Raw genomic sequence first — 24,286 nt, 5'->3', positions numbered from 1 at the left:
GTGTTATATCAGGTCGCGTTATATCAGGGTAGAGGTGTATCATTAAAATAGAGATAGATGCACTTTACAGACAGCACAATGTTTTAAAACTTCATGAGGCAGCTGCTAGCCGCTGGACTGAACCTACTAGTCAACAGGCAGTGCAGAAGACTTGGGGGAGAGGAACACCAACAAGGAAGGTCCATGGTCAGTAGTTGGTGAGAACTTGTGGAACTCCTTACCTGACGAGGTTGTGAAGGCTAGGACTATAACAGCATTTAAAAGAGAACTGGATAAATTCATGGTGGTTAAGTCCATAAATGGCTATTAGCTAGGATGGGTAAGGAATGGTGTCCCTAGCCTCTGTTTGTCAGAGGATGGAGATGGATGGCAGGAGAGAGTTCACTTGATCATTGCCTGTTAGGTTCACTCCGTCTGGGGCACCTGGCATTGGCCACTGTCGGTAGACAGATACTGGGCTAGATGGACCTTTGGTCTGACCCGGTACGGCCGTTCTTATGTTCTTATGTAAGATCAGTCCTGCACCTGTCATCTGCTGAGAGTTTGAGAGGATGCTGGGAATCTTCCCAGGTACTTCCCACAGGGTTGCCATCTTGTAATGGCCTCTGGCTAATATGTGTCTGATAAATTTGAAGTCTCCCTCCCATTGTGATTGTGGGAAGAAGAGAAAGAGTGCACACTCATACCCTCCATTACATATCCCGCACTCTTGTGTTTTGTTGGGTGGTGGCTGTTTCACCACATCTCCACCAGTCTCCTGGCTGCCTGCTGAGTGTGTGTGTGTGTGTGTGTGTTGGGGTGGCTCTGCTACTTAACCACACCTCCTAGCCTTACGTTATAAAGTACTCCTCCATTTTGAACAGATCTGGCCATAGCATTTGGGGGCAGGCCTTTGAAAGTCAATGGAGTTACTTTGGATTTACACCTGTGTAACTAGAGCAGAATTTGATCTCTTGTGCTGGAAGTAGGGGTGTGCCACACTACTCTGGCTTTGTGTTTTGTTACAAACTCGAGACACAGCCCTGGCTTAGTAAAACATTCAAGCAAACCTGGCCCCAGTATATGGCTGCGCATTAAAACAAAGTGAAATTTGGCTTTTTCAGTTAAATTTCACTTTGAATTTTGGGGTTTTGCTCAGAAACTTGAAATAAAATTCATTGCATTCAAACTCCTTAAGGAAATATGAGCATGCATCTCTGACTCTAAATATTTATTGATTTTAAGAAAAATGGGAGTAACATCTGGTGTTCTACCAATCTCTGTTTAATTTCCCTAAAAATTACATTCAATTTTTTGTATTTGTTCAATACTCACTAGAGGTGGTTTTCTTACAGAGAACAGACTTTAACAGCTCCCAGGACATGTCCCTCTTTGGAGCCGATTTCTGTCTGTTATGCAATACCACTTGAAGTTGTTTTGATAACAACGATGAGAGAGAAGAAATAATGTATGCTAAAGTAATTTAGTGAGGCTTGAAATCAAGGCAGCGAAGAAAACATTTTCTAGCAGTAAATCATTCACCTGTCTAACATTCTTTAAAAATTGTTATCCAAATGACTGTAACAGTTTAAGGGTCAAGCCTGAGGTTAAGAGACTGTTTGCATGGTGCACATTTTGATGATAAAACACGATATTTTTATTGAACTGGCAGCGTTACAGTCAACAGCATCTGTTGTACAGGAGTTTGATTTCTTTCTGCAAGAAGATTGCTGCTCCATATGAGCAACTGGCAGATGTTTTAATGTAAAAGGTTCTACAGGAAGTGGAGTTAAGTGTGTTTCGGTTAGTTGAAGAGTAGTTAGAGTCTGCTGTGTATTTGGAAGTACTAAAAATGTTTCTTTTTAAATGTAGTTCAGAGCGGGAGCATGTATTTTTATGTGATTATTTCCAATCACACGGTGGCCACTGCTTATTAGATCTCGCCAGCTACAAGCGGATCCCAATTTGGGGAGGGCTTCAAATGGATGAAATGTTTTACAGGGTTTATTGCATTAAGCAACATTCACTGAATTCTATATAGCAACTGAATTACTGGTCACTTAAATTACAAGTTATGGTATTTTCAATTTATCCAGTAATTTTTTTCTAACAGTTGTTCAAGTGAAAAACCCAATGAATGACTCATGTCGCAATATGTACATGGGACAATTTTAGTTATTTACCCTCATTATTGTGATGTGGGTCAAGTTCCATTGGCAAAATTGACTGTGTGTATTAAATGTATTAGATATTATATAGGTCTATATAAACTATTAATTTTTCCTTGCTGAAATACAACCACTTCTGGGGTGAAACTTGGCAGTTGTGTACAGTCTACAGTGGCTTAGGATAGAAATTGAAAAATATGTTATACAAATGAAACCACATAGACAATTTACATTTTTCCCATCTAATTATCCAAATGGGAATTCTGATACATGCCTCTCTGAACTGGTCACCACTTCATATTTTTGATGAACTAAAATAAAGCCATTGCAGATGGCAATAATTCCCCCAAATTTATTGCTACTTAATGCTGACCATGTTGCTTTTGTTCCATTTCTATTTAAATAGATGCAAGATAAAGAGTTCAATATGTGATTTTTAAGGAAAAGAAATGCCAGGATTTGTTAGGCTCAAACTAAATAAAGGGGAAAGATGGATTATCTCTTTTCCTTTATTCTTCATCGGGATTTGTCCTTAGGAAAGAGAATGCACAGCGGGTGAGGTCCCCAGTAGGTCAGGTATGGAAAAGGGAGGAGGCTAGGGGATACAAGAGCACTTTTTCTGTTAGTGTCTTGCCCGTTTTATGGGCCACATATTTTTGTCCCGTGATCGTCTCAGAAACTGCTTTATCAAATTCTTATTTGTCTGGCTAAATCTTCCAAGTTAATCACATTTCAGAGCTATATCTATCTGGTGTAACCCCTGATGTCAAAATCAATGGATGATTATTTATTTATTTATTTGAGCCAAATTCAGAAGGGGGATGTAAATGGTACATGCCAGTCAGTTGGTGTAATTTACATGCAGAGAAGGCAAAAGGAAAACCAGACAGCAAGATAGTATAAGGTGTGTAGAGACTGTGTTAGTTAAGACTGCGCTGGTTGCTGTACGTGCTATAACCTCAGCCCTGTACCTTTTGGGGGGTTGGCAGGAACTTGGATGCATTTACCAATGTGTAACTTGCATCACCATTTGTATCACTTTCTATTGCAGCTGGTCCATTGACAGCCGTCATGTGTTTCTCTCAGGTGTTTAGCAAGAATATCTCAGCAGGGCCAGGTCTGGTTACTACTTAGACAGGAAATCTCAGAAGAGATACCCAGCTTGCTGTAGAAAGTGGGGTTGGTGATTAGATGACACTGCTGCAGTTGGTGCCAACTTCTGAATGAAATATGAAAACAAGATCTAGACCATTTTCAGTGATCAAAGATCTCGCTGAATCTTTCTTAACTTTAGGAATACTCAGTGCCAGTGTCCTGGCCAATTCCAATTTAGGTAATTACATTCTGCCTATCTAAATTCCCTCCTTCATTTGCTGTTGGATGCAGTATTCTTAGACTCCTCTTCTAAAATGCTGGGTAGTGTTAAGCAGGGTAAGATTAACTCTCCTGTGGGCCCGTGGCTATTAGATTTTGTGGGGCTCCTAGGGGTTTGGAGTGGGGGAGTGGGCTCAGGGCTGGGGCAGGGGATTGGTGTGTGGGAGGGGGTCCAGCTGAGTAGTGGGCTCTGGGATGGGGTCAGGGGGTTGGGGTGCAGCAGGAGGTTTGGAGGCAGGCTCTGGGTGGGAGTTTGGGTGCAGGAAGGGGCTCCGGGCTGGGGTAGGGGGTTGGGGTGCAGGAGGGGCTGTGGGGTGCAGGCTCTGACCGGGAGGCGCTTACCTCGGATAGCTCTTATTTGGCGGTGCAGCAAGGCTAAGGCAGGATCCCTGCCTGCCCTGGCTCTGCGCTGCTCTGCTCCCCGAGATGGCTGGCATGTCCGGCCCCTAGACAGAGAGGCCAGGCCACTCTGCACGGTACACACTTCCTGTGTCTGCAGGCGCCACCCCTGCAGCTCCCATTGGCCGTGTACTGGAGCCAGTACTGGGGGTGGGGCAGCGCGCAGAGATTCTCTGGACACCCCTCACCTAGGGATCGCAGAGGCACATTGGCGAACCAGCGCTCACAGCTCCAGCCCTGTGTGGGATGGGGGCGAGGCTCAGGTACTGGTGTCTGGCCCGCGGCGTGGAGACTTGCTGGATGAAAAGAAGCAGTGGCTGCCTGCGGGTCCCCCCTTAGCTTGAGGCCCTGGGCTGCAGCCCCTAAAGCCCCTGCATTAATTTGGCCCTGGTGTTGAGGTATGCTGTTAAATGACTGCTGTGTTGGACCTCAGCGAAGGCTGTAAATTCATGTATAGAAATATAGGACCAAACTACACTTTCATTTACTGTGCTGTAAGTGGGAGCAGAGTTCTCCCATACTTTTGTCAAGTGTATTTGGGTATTATAGATTGCTTCAATGTGTACACGTTATTAATCTAGCATCACTGGCAGGCACCACTACAATATTTATTTACAATATCACTTGTAACTGATATGTAATAAGAATTTACTTAGATAGCGTCTTACTTTTTCAAAACAATCCAGTAAAAAATCCCTTGAGATTTGGTTGGCACTTTACTATCGAGACAACATCTGCTGTTGTTGACAGCTCTGCATCTCTATTAATTGCATTTCCTAATATTAACTGCTGCTATTTAAATGTTGCTTTAAATTATTGAGTGAACAATTTCTATTTTCCATTTTACCTAGCTACTTTTTAGTTGTATGGCTCAGTTTGTAATAATCTAATACTTATGGCACTTACTTTATTATAGTTGTATTTGATACCTCAAAATGGAACTAGTACATCTGGGGCTGGGTTTCTGAGTGCAAGCTATAAGCCTCTTGCTTACATAAGTCACATTCCAAGGTTAGTCTGAATTGCTGAGATAAAGAGTTTGGTCCTAGTGTGTTCTTGAAAAGACTCTTTCACATATGTGAAATTGGGTATAATTGGAGGCTTTACTCGGGAGCTGTCTAGAACCTGCAGTCCCAATTTCCTTAGATCTCTAAAAGAGGAAAATTCATTCAGCTTAGTGATGTATAGGAATTGTGGCCTATGGAAGGGGAGTTCACATTACTGCTTACCTATATCTTCTTTGCTGTGTGGATAACAACATAAGGGCTGCATTTTTAGTTCTTTTATAACTGCAAACATTCATTTAATAATTTTTTAAAAAGCATTTTTTTAAAGCGATATGGCAATGGCCCAAGTGTATTGGCCCAAGAGAAATTAGCCAGACACTGAACGTTATTTGAACTGTTCAATTTCAGTTGTTACAAGTTTCTAACCTGGTAATGTTTGTCAGCACAATTTATATGAGCTTCACTGTGTTAAAAATAAATAAATAAATAAATAAATCATTTTTTCTTTTTTCCAACTAGGACCGGCGGAGGTTCCCATGATGTCACCCAATGGATCCATTCCCCCTATACATGTGCCTCCAGGTTATATCTCACAGGTATGTCTTTTCAGCAACAGAAATCTAATTTTGATTTTTAAGGTGTACATTTGCATATGAGGGCAATAGCCCTGATTCTCAAAAGTCTGGCTAGGATGTTCTTCACTTCCTGTTGGAAAGTGTAGTTATGCTGGCAAATGTATAATGCATTTTCACCCCAGAGGTGACTACCATTTCTGCAGTAGATAAAGCAATGCTCTTCTTCCCCCTTTACAACTGTGTATATATACAAAATAGTAAAATACCATCTTTACCTATATTCTAGTAATAAAAGCTACACATACACACTGAGTAGAGAATAAACTCCTCAAAATATCTCCTATCCAGCAAGTTTCAGTTAATCAGTTAGGTAGTGTACGAGCCAAGAGAGAAGTGGGGAGAAGAACCCAGTGCATTTATACTACCTGCAAAAGGCACTATTTCTCCTCATTGTCATCACAGCAGGAAATAATGCGGAATAACCAACACATATTGTTTTTTAAAAGGCTGTGAATTGTCTCCTATTTTCTAATTTATGAAAAAGGCAAAAAAAAAAAAAGGCAAATGTGTTAAGGAAAATGCCCTCTTTTAGGATATAATCTGCCTGGTCTCTTAAAAACAGTAATTGTTATTCCATATAAGACATCCACATAAGATTATTAAAAATCTGTTTTCTTTGCGTCTTCTGCAAACTCGTATGAGTTTTCAAGTAAAGAGGTTGGACAAAGTAACCTGACTCTGGTTGTGATACAATAAACCTGATCCTATGGCTATTGCAATGACTCCTAGGACTTTGTTAGGTAAAAGTCCCACTGAAGTGTACACATACATTTAATTTTTAAATTATCTGAAATTTTAAATAACCAAAGAAAATTTGTAATTCTTTTAATATCAAATCTTTTTGTATTTTTAATAGGAATAGACTGGATTCTGTCTTTTTTTCCTCCAGTAAACAATGTGTGGGTTGAGTTTAAATGGAATCTATAATAGCCATATGTATTTGAAAGACCTCATGAAAGACTTGATTGTAGGCTGGTCTAATGGCCTAGCAGATAGTGCAATCTGTTTTTCTATGGCAGAGTTCTAGCTTCCTCCCAATTCCTTAGGCCTTCTGGGGCCAGCGGTGCTGGAGATGGGTTTTAGGGAACTCTATGAATCATTCTGTATGGGGCCACCAGGTTTGATGGAGGTTCTGATGCAAGCACCAATGCTGTAAAGCAGGGGTTGCCAACCTGAGCCTGAGAAGGAGCCAGAATTTACCAATGTGCATTGCCAAAGAGCCACAGTAACACATCAGCATCCTCCGCACCCAGTTCTCTCCCTCCCTGCCCCCAGTGTCTCCCACCTGCCAGCAGCACTGCCGAGCAGCACCTAACCCTCCATCCCTGCGCCTCCTGCACACCGCGATCAGCTGTTTTGTGGTATGCAGGAGGCTTGGGGGGCTGGGAGGAGGAGCAAGGGCACAGCAGACTCAGGGGAAGGGGTGGGGGCTTTGGGGGAAGGAGTGGAGTGGCGCTGGGGGATGGGCAAAGCCAGGGTAGAGCAGTGAGCACCCTGTTGCATATTGGAAAGTTGGCGCCTGTAGCTCCATCCCCAGAGTTGGCACCTGTTTATGGAGCCACATATTAACCTCTGAAGAGCTGTATGTGGCTCTGGAGCCAGAGATTGGCCACCCCTGCTGTAAAGGCTTAAATAAGTACTGACCTCTGCGTGGGCGAGAGTGTGTTGGTGCATATGAATCCATGTGCAAGATCATAACCTTTGAGACTGCATCTGTTCTTTGTCATGCAGGCTCTCCGTTAGGGGATCTTATTAAATCCTGGCCGCTCTTGAATGTTCAGGTAGCAGCTGTGGCTAAGAGCCATTGATTTTGTTTTCTTTTCTGCACCCTGAGAAATGACCTTGTTTTATGCAACTGAACCCTAGTCACCTTGAGATTATCTCATAGAGTATGCATAAAAGTGATGCTACTCCTTAAAGCCATTCATGAGCTGAAGCTTATGCTGAATATTGCTGGCCACTGAACGTCATACAGAGAATACATTACGCTGATACTCCGTAGTCCACTCTGGCTTCTGATTGGCTTCCAAGTGGAATGAAAAGGGGTAACTGATTTGAGACCTGACTACCTGAAAGGTCACCTCTTTTCCATTGTGATGGTCTTGTAGTTGGGATCAGTCCTTTGTTTTCAGTGGGTAGGAGCTGGAGGTAGGGTTTTTTCCATGAGGGAGTTTTGACTCCGGACCTTGCCTGTCCTTTTCATTTGGTCCAACAAAGCCTAAAGTTGTTAATATTTAGGGCACATTGCAGAACTCATCATTTTTCGAAGGGCATTGTTTGGAGATGTGGGTGAGTAGATGTGGGTATTTATATTATTTTTTGGAGTAATATATATATTATTTAATTTCTTTCTTTCTTAGTGCATTTTTAGTGTTCTAAAAATACCTTGGGCCATTGTGAAAGGTACTTTACAGAAATCTATGGGGAATATTTTCAGACCCAAATGGAAATTGGGTACCTAACTGCCATTTGTGCCTTTAAAAATCTTGTTATTTAGTGAATAAAATATAAAATCTGCTCTGAGCACTGGTGGACAGTACTGGAAAAAATACAAGATTATAATAATTTAAATGGTTTTATTTAAAAAAAACAGATTTGCTTATTTTCTCTTTGAATTCGTTTTCTCCTCTTTTTAAACCCTTTTAGTACTAAACTCCTTTTCTCTCATCTTGGTTCACACTCTACCAAGATAAATGTCAGTATATTACCGAAGTATCTCCCAAAATTTGCCCTTGGCAGTAATAATCCACAAATTGTACTTGTTTCTCAACCCAGTGCCACTTCTTTAACTCACAAGCATTTCTGCAGACCACCAATAATAATCTACACCAAAGAAGCCTTTTAAGTACCTTCTAAAAGATATTTTCTTTCTAAGAAAGCAGCTGGAAATGCATATTGCAAAGTTTTAGGGGAAACTATATACTAATTTTTACAAGCCTCAGAATGTCCTTTCTGTCATGTGGAAAATGAATATTTTGCCTTACAGATGATTTTATGCTAAATAATAGTTGAAAGAACACAGCAGTCAAATTGGTTAGTTGATGATGTACTAGCTGTGTGTGTGTTGTTCGCTCTTGCCTTTTCTCTGTTGTGTTGGTATTTAATAGGGTTTATTGCATGATAATTTGAATTGTGTTCTGTCTCCTTTGGCAGAGCCTGGGCAAGGATGTAAAGCAAATAAGCGGGACTCCAAGATGTTAATAAAAAATACATTTTATTATGGTTTTGTCTGCCCTCAAAGTGTACATCTCAGACTCAGGCAGAAAGCAAATAGCCCTGTGGAGAAATAACCGTCTCTATTAAGAGAGAGCCATGAAAACTTTTTTCCATTTTGTTATGCCAAGCTTTTGGAGCTGAGTGTATTAGCCTTGAACATTACATTTGCCATCCAGTGACTGCAACCCAGGATTAAAATGATGCTTCATTACCTCTCTGCAGCATTGCAAAAACGTTCAGTGAAAGGGAGCTGGCAGGATGTCTCTCTGTGCCCTGCAAGACCAAGTCTATTGGCAGTGAACAGTAAAACAGTTGGAGTCTATTTCTAGACTTCAAGGACTACATGAGTAGTCTTGATTAGGAAGAGGGGTTTGTCTCTGTTATAAAAGTCAAGAGAATGTTTCACAGTGTAAGGTCTTAAGCGGGGGAGGAAGAAATCGAGGAAAATAATGGAAGGAAACATGCACCAACAGCTCTCATCACCCATGTTTGGTGGTGGTTGTTTTTTAGCAAGGCACAGTACAGCCAGTCACTTTGTACTATAGGACATCAACCAGGTTCCTTTTCTTCTCAGCTAGCCAACTTCTTTGTGATGGGGAAGCTGTTGGGTAATGGAAGTCAGGGGATGTAGGTTCTACTCCTGGTTTCCACTGATGCTTGCTGTGTGACACACTGCCTCCATTACCCCCCTCTGTAATATTACAATGACATTTATCCACCTTGGTAAAGCACTTCAGGATCTAAAGATGAAAAACACTGTTGAAGTGCACACATTATTATTTTTCTCACAGTAAGTGCTATCTTCCCCTTTTATATGTGTGTGTGTGTGGGTGTGTAGCTCATCCCTATCATGTCTCTGTTTCAGCCTCCTGCTTTATTAATCCTTACCCAGTTTCTTCACAACTTTCTGCTTTCTCCACATACATATCCTAAGGAGGTCAGCAATGACTGACAAGCTGGTCCCTCCATAGAACCTGATATTCAGACTAAGTGTACTGTAGTTTGTGTTAAATTTAATTCATAAAAGATGCAAAGAAATATATGCAATTCTGATTGAGGCAGTAAAGCAACAAGAGGGATAGAAAAAGAAGCATTAGAGTAGGATAAGATTATGTTTGACTCTGTATTAAAGGGTTGAGATAATTATAATCAAGTTACTTTGCTGATGTGCTGCTAATTTTTATGGATTGCACGTTTTTAATTTTGTGTGTATGTGTCCTTCCCTTTGAGAGCCTATCATAGACAGCAGCAACTGATATGGGCGTTTTAATTAACTTCACAAACTTAAACTTAAATAATCCCTTATAGCAGGGATCAGATGGGACTGATAGCATAGCATGTGCTTAAGTGCTTTCCAGAATAGGGATCCTTTCCTGAATCAGAGCCATGGTCAGTTGCCTGAAATTTCCTGTCTTTGCTAGTTTAAATACAATGGTGTTAATATTTCTTGAACCAGTTGGCAGAAGATGTAATAAATTATGTCACTTTTAATTCAAGTGGAAAGAGTTGCTCACAGTTAATGTAGCTGCTGGAATCTGTTAATCGTCTAGAATATTTTTATGGCTTTGTTATGTCTTTGTAGTCTTCAAGAAACACACACACACACACACACACACACACACACACACACACACACACACACACACACACACACACACACACACACACACACACACACACACACACACACACACACACAGAATCATAGAAATTAGGGTTGGAAGAGACCTCAGGGGGTCATCTAGTCCAACCACCAGATCAAAGCAGGAACAACCCCAACCAAATCATCCCACCCATGGCTTTGTCAAGCCAGGCCTTTAAAACTTCTAAGGATGGAGATTCCACCACCTCCCTAGGTAACCTATTCCAGGGCTTCACCACCTGCCTAATGAAATAGTTTTTCCTAATATCCAACCTAAATCTCCTCTACTGCAACTTGAGACCATTGCTCCTTGTTTTGTCATCTGCCATCACTGAGAACAGCCAAGCTCCATCCTCTTTGGAATCCCCCTTCAGGTAGTTGAAGGCTGCTATCAAATCCCCCCTTATTCTTCTGTTCTGCAGACTAAATAAGCCATGTTCCTTCAGCCTCCCCTCATAAGTCATGTGCTCCAGACCCCTAATCATTTTCGTTGTCCTCTGCTGGACTCGCTCCAATTTCTCCACATCCTTTCTGTCGAAAACTGGACACAATACTCCAGACGTAGCCTCATCTGTGCCGAATAGAGGGGAATAATCTTCCCTCAATCTGCTGGCAATGCTCCTACTCATACAGCCCAATATGCCATCAGCACTCTTGGCAACAAGGACACACTGTTGACACACACAAGTTGGCAAATTCAGTTCATACACAGGTTTCGTATAAACACAGAGAAGCATCATTAATATGAATCAGTCTTCAGGCCAGTGTGAGATGGAGAGGCACAACCCAAGATTATCCATGTCAGGACCTTTCTGTAACGTTCCTCTTGAGAGGAGGGAATGAAGGGATATGGGGAGTATGTGCTAACAGACACAGATTGTCTTCCCCCAACATGCCCCTTCCAATCCTCGCAAAGAAATGTACCTACCTTCTGCTCCATCCAAGAAGAGCTGCACTGTAAATGTCATATATGTTGAGGAGATTGCACACTACATTTCTCCTCTCATCTGTAGCTTTTTGGGTGTATTTTTGACATTTGGTTCAATAAAGTACATAGTTTTATTTGCAGGATCTTCATTAAATACCTGGTTTGTGTCATCATATTAAGACATTGGTAATGTCTCAAAACATTGCATAGGAATGGTGTGTGCAAGCCAAATTAACAATTTTTGGGTGTCCATCTGTGGGAACTTCTCCCCTCAAGTTACTGTATACCGGTATAGCTTCTTCCAGTTCGGAAAGCGAAATAGGCTTGGTATAACTGTGTCCACACTGATATAGCTATATCAGTTTAAAAAAAAATCATCACATGCCTAATTGAAATAGAATCATAGAAATGTAGGGCTGGAAGGGACCACAGCAGGTCCTGTAGTCCAACACTCCTCCGCCCTCCCACCCCTCCACGTGGAGGTGTGATTAAGTATAACTAGATCATCTTTGACAGGTTTTTCCCTAGCCTGTTCTTAAAAAATCTTCAATGAGAGGCATTCCACAACTTCCTTATTTTGGCCCAAGATCTTCCTTGTTAATATTAATTTAGTTAAGCACCTGGTCACAATTAACTTACTGAAGCAGAAAAGGCATTAAATAATTCAGCCTTCTCTGTGTCATCCATTGTTTGCTCTTGTTCCCTTTTAAGTAATAGACCTACATTTTCCTTGGTCTTTTTCTTATTTCTAATTAATCTATAGAACCTCTTATTATTGCATTTTATGTCCCTTGGGAGTTGTAACTTATTTTGTGCCCTAACCTTTCTGATTTTTGTCCCTCCATGCTTGTGCAATTCTTTTGTACTCATATGACACACATTATGCATACATTCACAGGTTTTTTAAGTCCCAAAGAGGGTCATTATAATCATCCAGTGTGACCTTCTGAATAATACAAGCGATACATTTTCACCCAGTAATTTCTGCATGAAGCCCATAACTTTTGATGGAGCTAAGTGTATATTCTAGAAAGACATCCAGTCTTGATTTAAAAATTTCAAGTAATGGAAAATATATCACATCCCTAGATGAGTTGTTCCAACAGCTAGTTACCGTCACTAAAAAGAAAAAAGTGCACCTTATTTTCAGTTGAATTGTCTAGCTTCAGCTTCCAGCCATTGGATCTTTTATGTTTTTGCCTGCTAGATTGAAGAGTCCTCTAGTAACAACTCTTCTGTTTATGAACGAACACACTGTGATTGAGTCACCTTTTAACTTTCTCTTTGATAAGCTAAACAGATTAATTTTCTTAACTCTCTGTGTAAGGTAGGTTTGCCAGGTTGCAAATATCCTTACAGTAAATGTTGCAGAGTAATCCTTCTTAGTTCATAAATATCAACCCCATATACAGAAATCATTACAGCGCTTCAGAAATAATTAATTATGTCATTGAAGCCAATATGCATATTCCTACTGTCTACTAGCTAAACTAGACGTCTAGATGTAATAGTGAGTGTTTTTAAGTGATGGATGCCAAGAATCTGGCATTGAAATTGTCAGGACTGGCATGAGCTTGGATAAAGACTTCTGCTAAATCAAAGTGAATAAATAAAAATGTTAAGGCACCCAGTTTCTTGGAGACAAGCTCATTACTCAGTACTTTTTCCTGGCTAAAAATTGATATATGAACTGATTTGCAAATGGGTTTATAAAGTGCCCAAAATAACAATTAAAAACCAGACTGTTTAACCCCCATCATAAAGTATTGCACAATCAGCACCTTCTTGATGTGCATCAGAAATTAACCATGTTGGTGTATCAATTATTGTTCCAGTTACGCTTTCTGAAGTATCATTTATTTTGTGGTGTGTAAGTTAAAGTATACTTTGAATGAAGATGTAAAACAAGTTCTATACAACTAAGATTCAGTCCTTTGCATGGACATAATACAATATATGTGAGGTATATTAAATTCCTTTTAAAAAGTTTGTGCAGTATCTGTACTTAACGTAGGTTTCAGCTACTTTCTCATTTTTTTTTCTGTAGGAGAACATGAAAGTTTATGGCTAGAATTAACATCTTTGAATTTAGTTTAGTGGGGGCAAAAGCAGTGATGAGCATACAGATCAGTTATGTTTTCAGAATAGATTAACAACCACAATTTGATAGAATTGACATTGTCACAGTGACTTAATGATGACATCAATGTGTATTCCACAATAGGTGTGCGTGTTCGCCACGTGCACTGGTGCCGGAAGTTTTTCCCCTAGCAGTACCCGTACGGGAGCACCCCTAGTAACACCTGGAGTGGCACCTCCATGGTGCAATATAAGGGGTGTTGCGTGCTCCACCCACGCTCAGTTCCTTCTTGCCACCAGTGAAGGTGCATTGGAACTGCCCTGCCCAGCTTGTCTGCAACTTTCCCCTGGAACTCTTGTTCATTTGTCGTAGTAGTACCTGTAGTTGAAGTAGTTAGATTAGTGTTAGTGTAGTCTAGTGCGCCCGAGTCGGGGCATGTCCCACGCCCCAGGCTTTAAGTCGCGCAACACTTGTAGGCGGCCGATGCCAGTGAGTGACCCGCACACAGACTGTTTATGCTGTCTGAGAGAAGCCCGTCTCAGTGATCGCTGGAAGATTTGCAGATCTTTCAAGCCTCGGACAAAGAAAGAAATGGACATTCGGCTCCGAGCCATTCTGATGGAGTCGGCATTCACCCCGACTCCAGTGCGCCACTCCGAGTCAGGACCAGGTACCACGGCGTCAATGCGTGGTGAGCCCTCAGTGCCTTTTACCAGTGCCTTCTACCAGGCCTCCGACTCAGGTCAAGCAGAATAGCCCAGCCCATTCGGAGCAGGCTTCCCCAGATGTCCGGATGCCCTCCACACCAGAGGCCCTGCAAGTGGCTTGGGACGTTATATCCCTGCCGGTACCAGGGGCACCACCACCATTGGCTCCCCAGTCCAGAAGCAAGCCAAAGCTTGGATCTCTGCAGTCGCCTTCTGCTTGGTTCTATTCGCAGTTGAGGGAATGTTCCCGATGCCATTCGCTGCTCAGCGACCGTCCCATGCGCAGTCCACACTGCTCACTATCAACCCTCACCAGGTTGTCTGGCTGGATTCCAACTAACAGGGGTTCCAGGCTCCGCTCCACCTTGAGGAGCGGGCCCCATCGAGACCACGATAGATGGCACTGGAGGTCCTCGTATCTGAGAGGAAACTGTAACCTGTCATGATACGGGCATCAACGCATTTCCCTTTCGTTGTCTTGCTCCAGGACTCCGCCACGGCATAGCACTGCTCCCGCAATCCCGGGTGTCGATCTCTGGCACCTGACCATCGTGGATCCGCCCGCCAGAGCCGCTCAAGGAGCAGCTGCTACCGGTGGTACCGTTCTTCCACGTCGAGATCACGGTCTTGTGGTCAGCACCGTTCCCAGTGCCGCTGCTCCTCCCGGTCCAGGGACAGTGGCAGATCGTACGCCAACCCGGCATCCCTTCATAGTTGTCAATAGATGGGACAGGCCAGTCAGGCTGAACAGCCTGCTCCACCGGTGCCACAGCAGGTACAGTGGCACTGGGCTCCATGGCCGGCACCGTGGTACCAATGGGCCCCATGTCACTCTAAGACTTCATTACCCACTTGCCAGCACACATGTATACAGGAAGACTTACAGGTAAAACAGAGCCATCTGCAGACAATTGTCCTGGTTGATGGGAGCCATCAAGATTCCAGACCACCATTAACGGCCCACACTTTGCATAATTACAATAGGCCCTCAGAGTTATATTTCATATTTCTAGTTTCAGATACGAGAGTGGTACATTTATACAAATAGGATGACCACACTCAGTAGAGTATAAGTTTTGTAATGATACCTTACAAGAGACCTTTTGCATGAAGCATATTTCACTTACATTATATTCAAACTCATTAGTATATTTTCATAAAATCATATAGAGTGCAAAATCACAACGGGCTCTTACCTTTTACCTGGAACGGACTAAGCTGTTCAGGAAGTCTTCGCAGCTGTTCATCTCCTCGGCCGAACGCAGGAGGGGTCAGCCACTCTCCATTCAGTGGCTCTCCAATTGGATCACCTCATGCATCCGTACGTGTCATGACCTGGTGGGAATCCATCCAACATCGATTGTAAGGGCACGCTCGACTAGAGCGCAAGCCTCGTCGGCTGCCTTTTTAGCCCATGTCCCCATACAGGACATTTGCAGGGCTGCCACGTGGTCTTCAGTTCACCTCACATTATGTGGTCGTCTCCCAGACCAGGGAGGACGCCAGGTTCAGCAGGACTGTGCTCCGTACTGATAATTTGTGAACTCCTACCCACCTCCAACAGATATAGCTTGGAATCACCTATTGTGGGATACACATGAGAAATTACTCGAAGAAGAAAAGGCAGTTACCTTTTCCGTAACTGGTGTTCTTCGAAATGTGTTGCTTGAGTCTATTCCACATCCCGCCCTCCTTCCCCTCTGTCGGAGTTCTCTGGCAAGAAGGAATTGAGGGTGGAGGGAGTATGCAGAGCCCCTTATACGGTGCTATAGAGGCGCCACTCCAGGGGTCACTAGGGGCGCTCCCCTACGAGTACTGCTTGGGGAAAAACTTCCAGCACTGGTGCACATGGCGAGCATGCACACCTATTGTGGTATAGACATGAGCAACGCATCTTGAAGAACACCAGTTACGGAAAAGGTAACTATCTTTCAGCAAGTTGTTTATATTCCAGTAGAACCTAAAGGTCACAGTCAGAGTTGGGACCCGTTGTAGTAGGCACTGAACACACACATAATAGAAAACAGTCTGTGCCCCAAGGAACGTACAGTCTAAAAGGCAAGACAGGCAAACAGGTATAGATGAACAAAAACATTTGCTGACTTTCTTTAAATAGCAAAATTTAACTTTCCCCATTCTCTGTGCTATTTATAGAAATGGATCAAAACTAGATGGGAATAAACCCTTTTTATTTGGCAGGTTTGGAGATGAAATCCAGGTCCCATTTCATCCAAGTATGGTTTTGCAAAACTAAAATCTGTCCAACATGAATTTTACAAAATCAAAACCACCTGAAGTGTTAACTTCTGCTTAGTTACCTACTCTCTGACATATAATATATAGGGTTGTCATTTATTTATTAAGGACATAATGTCATAAGTAGACGTCTGACCTGCACCTGCAAAATTGACAGGTGCATGTTGCACCTGCAAATCCCACATTTGGCCACACAGAGGACCTTTTGCCCATGTAAACAGAGCATTGGTGTATATGGGTTTGATTTGTAACAGCTGCAGACACAATTGAGTTGCCAACATTTATGAATTTGGGAATAAACAAATGAAAGATGTGTTCTGTTCACTCCTTGATGCAGTCAGTTATAAAACGAGTTGATCCCCCGACCTCTCAAATATGCTGATATCTCTTAGCTCCATCCAGTGGCAGAAATTCATCTGAAGGTCTTCAAAAGGGCCTTGAGCATTTTTTTTTTCAGGATTCATCTTCTAGAAGACGGATCACAGTTTAATTTTCAGTTGTCATTACACCCAAATACACACACCACAATCTTTCTGTTTGGTCTATTTGTCAACCTATTTATATATCTCCTTCTTCGAAAACATAAAATCTAATCTAACTTTGCTTGCCTGGTACATTCCAAGCCTTCTTTCAGGCTTGGCCTAATTAAAGCCAAATGATGAAAAGACGTGCTCTGTCTCATACTAGAATTTTTGGGGCTTTAAATGCCAGTCAGGAACATGAGATAAGTGGAGTCTACATTTCTTTACAAACTCTTACACTACACACATAAGTATTTATTTTAAAATCTGAGCATTTGGACTTTTCTTTTCCCCCTCCTAACCCAAATTTCTCTTCAGTGTCTTGTCCAGAACTGATATGTGGCTGGTGTATAAGGGATGTCATGCAAGCTGAAGAGAGCAGAATATAAAAGATTGACAGTCTGAAATTACAACAATTAAAGTAATCTTATGATCTAAATGAATCCCTGAAGTCCCATTCAGTATCTGTCTGGAGTTTTATAAATCTCTGAAATCTAAGAATGACAGTTTTCAAATTGCTGACCTACACTGTAGGGCTAAAGGTTAATGACCAGATATATCAAACTAAATGCTTTGTATTCTGATTTATACAGAGTAGCACCTACCAGGTATTATAGTAGTCTTAGAGTATGTCTACACTATGAAATTAGGTCGAATTTATAGAAGTCAATTTTTTAGAAATTGATTTTATACAGTCGATTGTATGTGTCCCCACTTAAGACCATTAACTCGGCGGAGTGCGTCCACAGTACCAAGGCTAGCGTCGACTTCTGGAGCATTGCACTGTGGGTAGCTATCCCACAGTTCCCTCTGTCTCCGCCGCCCATTGGAATTCTGGGTTGAGCTCCCAATGCCTGATGGGGCAAAAACATTGTTGCTGGCGGTTCTGGGTAAATGTCGTCTCTCACACACACACACACACACACCCCACCCCGTGAAAGCAACAGCAATAAATCGTTTGTCACCTTTTTTCCTGGGTTACCCGTGCAGACGACATACCACGGCAAGCATGGAGCCAACTCAGCTCACCGTCTCTGTATGTCCCCTGGGTGCTGCCAGACATGGTACTACATTGCAACACAGCAGCAGCTCATTGCCTTTTGGCAGCAGATGGTGCATTACGACAGGTAGCCATCGTCGTCATCTCCTGGGTGCTCTTTTAGCCGACCTTGGTGAGGTCGGTCGGGGTGCCTGGGCAGACGTGTGCCCCTGGCTGGCCTCGGTGAGGTTGGCCAGGGGCGCCTGGACATAAATGGGAGACAACGATGGCCAGCAGTCGTACTGCACTGTCTTCTGGCGAGCAGCCAGGAGACGATGGCTAGCAGTCGTACTGCATCGTCTGCTGCCAGTCTAAGATGTATAAGAGAGATGGAGTGGATCAAAACAATAAAGAGACCAGATTTGTTTTGTATTCATTTGCTCCCCCCTCCCTCGTTCCCTCTATTAATAGTGGGGGGGGGATAGCTCAGTGGTTTGAGCATTGGTCTGCTCAACCCAGGGTTGTGAGTTCAGTCCTTGAGGGGGGCCATTCTGTGTGACAGCCCTGTAAGCCATGTCATCAGTCACCCCTTCCTCCATCAGAGCAACAGCAGACAATCGTTTCGCGCCTTTTTTCAGCGCAGATGCCATAGCATGGCAAGCATGGAGCCTGCTCAGATCACTGCCGCAATTATGAGCACCCTCAACACCACACACATTATCCTGCAGAACCAGAACCTGCAAAAGCAAAACCAGGCGAGGAGACGATGGCAGCGCGGTGATGAGTGATGAGGACATGGACACAGACTTCTCTCAAAGTACAGGCCCCGGCAATGTGGACATCATGGTGTTAATGGGGCAGGTTCATGCCGTGGAACGCCAGTTCTGGGCCCGGGAAACAAGCACAGACTGGTGGGATCTCATAGTGTTGCATGTCTGGGCCGATTCCCAGTGGCTGTGAAACTTTTGTATGTGTAAGGGCACTTTCATGGAACTTTGTGACTTGCTTTCCCCTGCCCTGAAGCGCAAGAACACCAAGATGAGAGCAGCCCTCACAGTTCTCAAGCGAGTGGTGATAGCTCTGTGGAAACTTGCAATGCCAGACAGCTACCGGTCAGTCAGACATCAGTTTGGAGTGGGCAAATCTACTGTGGGGACTGCTGTGATCCAAGTAGCCAATGCAATCAAAGAGATTGATATCAAAGGTAGTGACTCTGGGAAATGTGCAGGTCATAGTGGATGGCTTTGCTGCAATGGGATTCCCTAACAGTAGTGGGGCGATAGATGGAACCCATATCCTTATCTTGGCACCGGAGCACCAAGCCAGAGAGTACATAAACCAAAAGGGGTACTTTTCAATGGTGCTGCAAGCATTGGTGGATCACAAGGGACATTTCACCAACATCAGTGTGGGATGGCTGGGAAAGATACATGACTCTCGCGTGTTCAGGATCTCTGGTCTATTTCAAAAGCTGCAGCAAGAGACTTTCTTCCCAGACCAGAAAATAACCATTGGGGATGTTGAAATGCCTATAGTTATCTTTGAAGACCCAGCCTACCCCTTAATGCCATTACTCATGAAGCCGTACACAGGCAGCCTGGACAGTAGTCAGGAGCTGTTCAACTATAGGCTGAGCAAGTGCAGAATGGTGGTAGAATGTGCATTTGGACATTTAAAAGCACGCCAGGCTGGCCAAACTGGAAATGAGATTCAAAAGTTCGCGGGCCTTTTCCTGTCTACCTGGCCAGTGCATCGGAGTTGAGAGTGCTGTCCAGAGCAGTCACAATGGAGCACTCTGGGATAGCTCCCGGAGGCCAATACCATTGAATTGCGACCACACTACCCCCAAATTCGACCCAACAAGGTCGATTTCAGCGCTAATCCCCTCGTTGGGGGAGGAGTACTGAAATCGATTTTAACAGCCCTTTAAGTTGAAAAAAAGGGCTTCATCGTGTGGATGGGTGCAGGGTTAAATTGATCTAACGCTGCTAAATTCGACCTAAACTCATAGTGTAGACCAGGGCTTAGTAATACATAAGAAACTCAAATTCACACCCATGCTTTTGACTCTTAATTTTTCCTCCGTAAAAATTTCATTTAAAGGTGGGGTGTCTCCTGTAGGTATTTGTACGATTAATAATCTCTCTCATGTGAACAGTGTGAACCTGAATGAGTCTATCCTGAATGAACTGTGATAAGAACACATGGGTACAAATAGTAGTACCACCAGGACATTGTGTACTGTATGGATAGTCAATGGGTCAGCAGCCCTGGCTTCTTCCCTACATCCTTCCTTTAACTGTGTGGCAGGTGGCAGAACCTTGAGACTGATTTATTGTACAGAAAGTTCTCTTTGTCACCCGTCTCCATTGCTCAGTTCAGAACTTGCCGTGTCTCCCTCCATATGCACCTTCACATGCTGGGATGTAGGAAGCACTCCTCACAAATGTTCCCAGTAAGTTCATCCGCAAAACTAACTCCTCCTTCAAAACCTTCCTTGAAACTTTCCTTTGCCGTCATTTGATAACTTGGGAACTGCTAGGCAGCTTTAGTTGTGAGACAACGATCTGTCTATACTTAGATTGTAAGCTCTTTGGGGCGGAAGCTGTCTCTTTGTTCTGTCTTTGTCCAGTGCCTAACACAACAGGGGTCTTGTCCGTCCATGACTGGAGCTGCTAGGAAGTGTAATACTGCAAATAGTACATAATAATTAGCTGCTGTTACCTGGCTGTATTAAACTCAGTATACTTGAGCAAAGTACATTTTATAATCCCTATACCTCTGACAAATCACAACCAATTTTCACCAGACCACCAACAAACAGATCTATGACCTGGGACAATCTTCCTGTTCAAGTTTGTCACATACCCCTGAAGGTCTAGTGCTGTTCAGAAAATAAATAAAAGGTTAAAACATTTTTTTCCCCCAAATGATGATGGATTTTTGTCAGTCTTTGTTCCCAAAAATCGCAGACTCTTTTGGCTTAAATAAGAAAAAAAATATGGTCTCCAAATCTGAGAAAAAGCATGCCATATTTCAGTCCAAAAGTAAAACCAAGTGAAAAAATGATAAACAACTGAAATTATTTATGCTAAAACTTTTTGCCCCTCTAATAACACACATTGCCCCATGTTTTGTCCAAGATACTTAAGGCCAAATCATGCACATCTAGAAGCTTGTCTACTAGGGAAAGTTGGCTGGCCTGGCTGTGTATTGAAATCAGCTATTCCGCAATAGCTGTTTCAGCAGAGCCCACCGCGTGGACAGTCTGTTGTGGAATAATTTCTCCACTTTGTGAATGGAGTAATTATTCCGCAGTAAAGTCACTTTTCTTCTGGACTAGTGTCCATATTGGGAGCTATTCCAGAAAAGCTGTAGCAGAATGCTACAGGTATAGGTAGCTATAGGACTGCTGTAGGTATGCAAGTCAATTTCCCTGTGTAGATGAATACTTGTTCTCTCTCCTGACATCAGTGATATAACTCACGTAAGGTAAAACTTGCCCCTTAATGAAAACATTCTTATTTTGTTACTTTCTGGTAATGTCTGAATTGTTCTGTGCTCTACATACAGAAACAGTAGACACTCATTAGTAGCAACGTATCGGTGCCCTTTTGCTATGTTGCTCCTTGACGGCTGTTGCTGTTATGGGAGTGTCATCTGCCCAAAGGCATATGAAGAGTTGAGTGTTTTGGAAGTGGGGGAGGGGGGGCAGCCACATTGGGGGTGGGGGAACCCAAGTTTGGGGAATGGGTCAGCGGAACCCTAGGTGTGGCAGGAGGGCCCCCAATTAGCAAAATGACTGAGTGAGCCTGGCTGCCGGGGATAGGCTGTGGATGCTCCTGCTGGCAGCTGGCAAGGGAGGGATGGATGGATGGATAGGGCACCATGTGCAGCCTGCAGTGGAGGCAGGGGTGGTTCCTAATGGAGACAGAAGGGGAGAAGAGGACAGGTCAGTGCTCTGGGGAGGGAGGTCCCCCAACCCCCCACTGTAAAACAGCACACCCACACCCTGCCACCAGCAACTGAGATGGAGGGGACAGCTCAGTGTGTGGGCAGGGGGTCCCCGATACTCCCCACTGCAAAATAGCAAACCCCTCAGTCCCGGCCACCTGTAAGCCAAACGCTGAGAAAAGCAAGGAGGGAAACCCTCCAGCTGTGCCTCTGCTGCTCCCCAGAGCTCCCCACCCCCAAAAAAATCCCTTTCTTACAGACCCTCCCCCGAAGCTCCCCAGTAAACATCTCTCCACACAGGCTGTGTGAGGCAGGGCAAGTGGATGGGGCTGCGTGCCCTGGAGCTGCACTGATGGGCCAGGGTCGGGAGGGGAGTGGAAAAATGCACCCCATGAGTACGGGTCCCTGGCTGGACAGGGCCTCCTGCTGCCTCCAGCCTTTGAGTGTGGCCCTGTCTGCTTTTCTTGGGCAGGCAGGCCAAGAGGACAGGGCTGTGCGCCCTGGAGCTGTGCTGAAAAGTGCAGTTTGGGGAGGGCAATGCCCTTGCATTCCTCCCATCTGTGCCCCTTGATGTGACGTTCCAGCATCACAAATGATGCTCTTATGAGGCGGCTATGTTGCTGTTACCGAGTGGATGATTCGCAGTGGGGAAATGTTGTCTGTAACCGGTGGTGGCTCTTACAAGGTGTTGCTGTAAACAAGTGTATACTGTATTTATTTTCTCTCCTACTGCCCCTGCAGATCTAACTAACTGCAATAGGTTTATTAATTAATTGGCGTGGCTAACTGAGTCTCCACTAGAAACCACAGTACCACTAAGATTGCTTGTGCTGATCGTAACTGTAGAAACGTGTGTTATGATCCTAGCCAAGGAGAGCTCATTTAGATAAACAATGTTATTTTTCAAAATGATATTTCAAACGATACATGATGTATTAATTTCCCTGCTTCCCTTTTCAGGTGATAGAAGACAACACGGGCGTTCGCAGGGTGGTGGTTACACCCCAGTCTCCAGAGTGTTATCCTCCCAGCTATCCCTCTGCCATCTCGCCAACCCACCATTTACCTCCCTATCTGACACACCACCCCCATTTCATTCACAATTCTCATACGGCTTTCTACCCTCCTGTCACCGGCCCTGGAGACATGCCACCCCAATTTTTCCCACAGCATCATCTTCCCCCTACAATATATGGAGAACAAGGTGAGCAGAAAGAAATCATTATGTTTTAGATATGTATCCAACATATTTGCAGTGCTGGGAAAGTGGAGATTTGCAGATGAACTGTTGGGTCAGTGTTTTCCCCCACATGAACTGGACTCCTTCCTTTAATCTACAGAATGGACAAGGTATTGGGGAGTGGATGCACCCAGTCTGAAAGAACTCAAGAACATCACATCCTGAAAACATAGGGTGCAGGATGCAAACCTAATTCCCAACTCAGTTTTGTTATAAGGGCAAAAAAGTACTCCATCCTATGATTCAAAGTGCTTCTGAGAGTCAAGCTTTTGTATCATCATGCAGCACTGTGACATAGCGTTTTTTGTCCTGTATTCAGATTTTGCCAACCCTTGTTTGGGAATGGAGGCAGAGGGGCATAGGAAAGGGGGATTAGTTTTGACAAGTCTTATGGCAATCATTGTCAAAAGCTAATAGAAGACTTCCTCTCGGCACTAATGGATGAAGATGATACACCTTCCTGACCCCTTGTCATGCTAGAGCTGCAGTGGACATCTCAGAAATAACAAAAAGGGATTTTCTGGTTAATCTGCTTCTTAATAATGTGCAATAGGTCATTTAAAAAGCACTATCTGGTCCCCAAGGGTAACATGACAGCCCTAATCATCACAGATTAAGTAAATAATTCAAGTGAAAGGAGTGAAAGCACAATTTATTTCTGTCTGCACTATGCATTATTATGTCTGTTCCACCCTTGAGATAGTCTGTGTGGTCTAAAACTACGTTAACCAAAAAGAAATGAAGTTACTGTACCTACATCAGCAAAACGACTTGAATTGCTTAACATGGCAAGTTTCTGTTTGTAGAGTCACATTTTTTATTTTACTGCCAAATTATGGAATTTCACAGAATTCATAGAATTTTTCTAAACAACACTGTGAAACTGTAAATCAGCTGAATCATCAGAGTGAATTTTGGCTTTGAGAACTATAGACATGGGTATCTGTCTGGCTTATTTTCCCCCTCTCAATTTTATGTTGATTAATATATTTAATTTTCTTACCAAGAATGGAGTATTATAATCCTGAATTTGATTAGACAAAAGAATAACTCTGCACTCTGTCTTTTAGATGTCATTTCCTCATCAGAAACAATATCATAGCCAAAAACATAAGGAACAAATTTTCCAAGTAACTCAAGATCTCACATACCTTGACTTGTGTATGTTTCACAGAGAGCTAATAAAAATTGTGGCATTTCT

At 43.3% G+C, this 24,286-nt stretch overlaps 1 protein-coding gene across 14 annotated transcripts in view; it reads left to right on the top strand.

The window, feature by feature from the left end:
* The window catches only part of FNDC3B (fibronectin type III domain containing 3B), a 363,980-nt gene that overhangs the window by 171,925 nt on the left and 167,769 nt on the right, over positions 1-24,286 (top strand). For all 14 annotated transcript variants that reach the window (XR_005584676.1, XM_039488529.1, XM_039488540.1 and 11 more), the window contains 2 exons: positions 5,447-5,523; positions 22,806-23,049. Coding sequence is in view for 13 of the 14 variants with exons in the window: in XM_039488529.1 (XP_039344463.1) it covers positions 5,447-5,523; positions 22,806-23,049 (321 nt within the window). In the remaining variant the exon portion in view is untranslated. The remainder of the gene's footprint in view (positions 1-5,446; positions 5,524-22,805; positions 23,050-24,286) is intronic.

The sequence above is a fragment of the Mauremys reevesii genome, linkage group 9 (assembly GCF_016161935.1).
Source record: "Mauremys reevesii isolate NIE-2019 linkage group 9, ASM1616193v1, whole genome shotgun sequence".
In the NCBI taxonomy this organism is placed as follows: domain Eukaryota; kingdom Metazoa; phylum Chordata; order Testudines; family Geoemydidae; genus Mauremys; species Mauremys reevesii.
The sequence above is the reverse complement of the archived record's forward strand: the minus strand, read 5'-3'. Positions and strand labels throughout refer to the sequence as shown.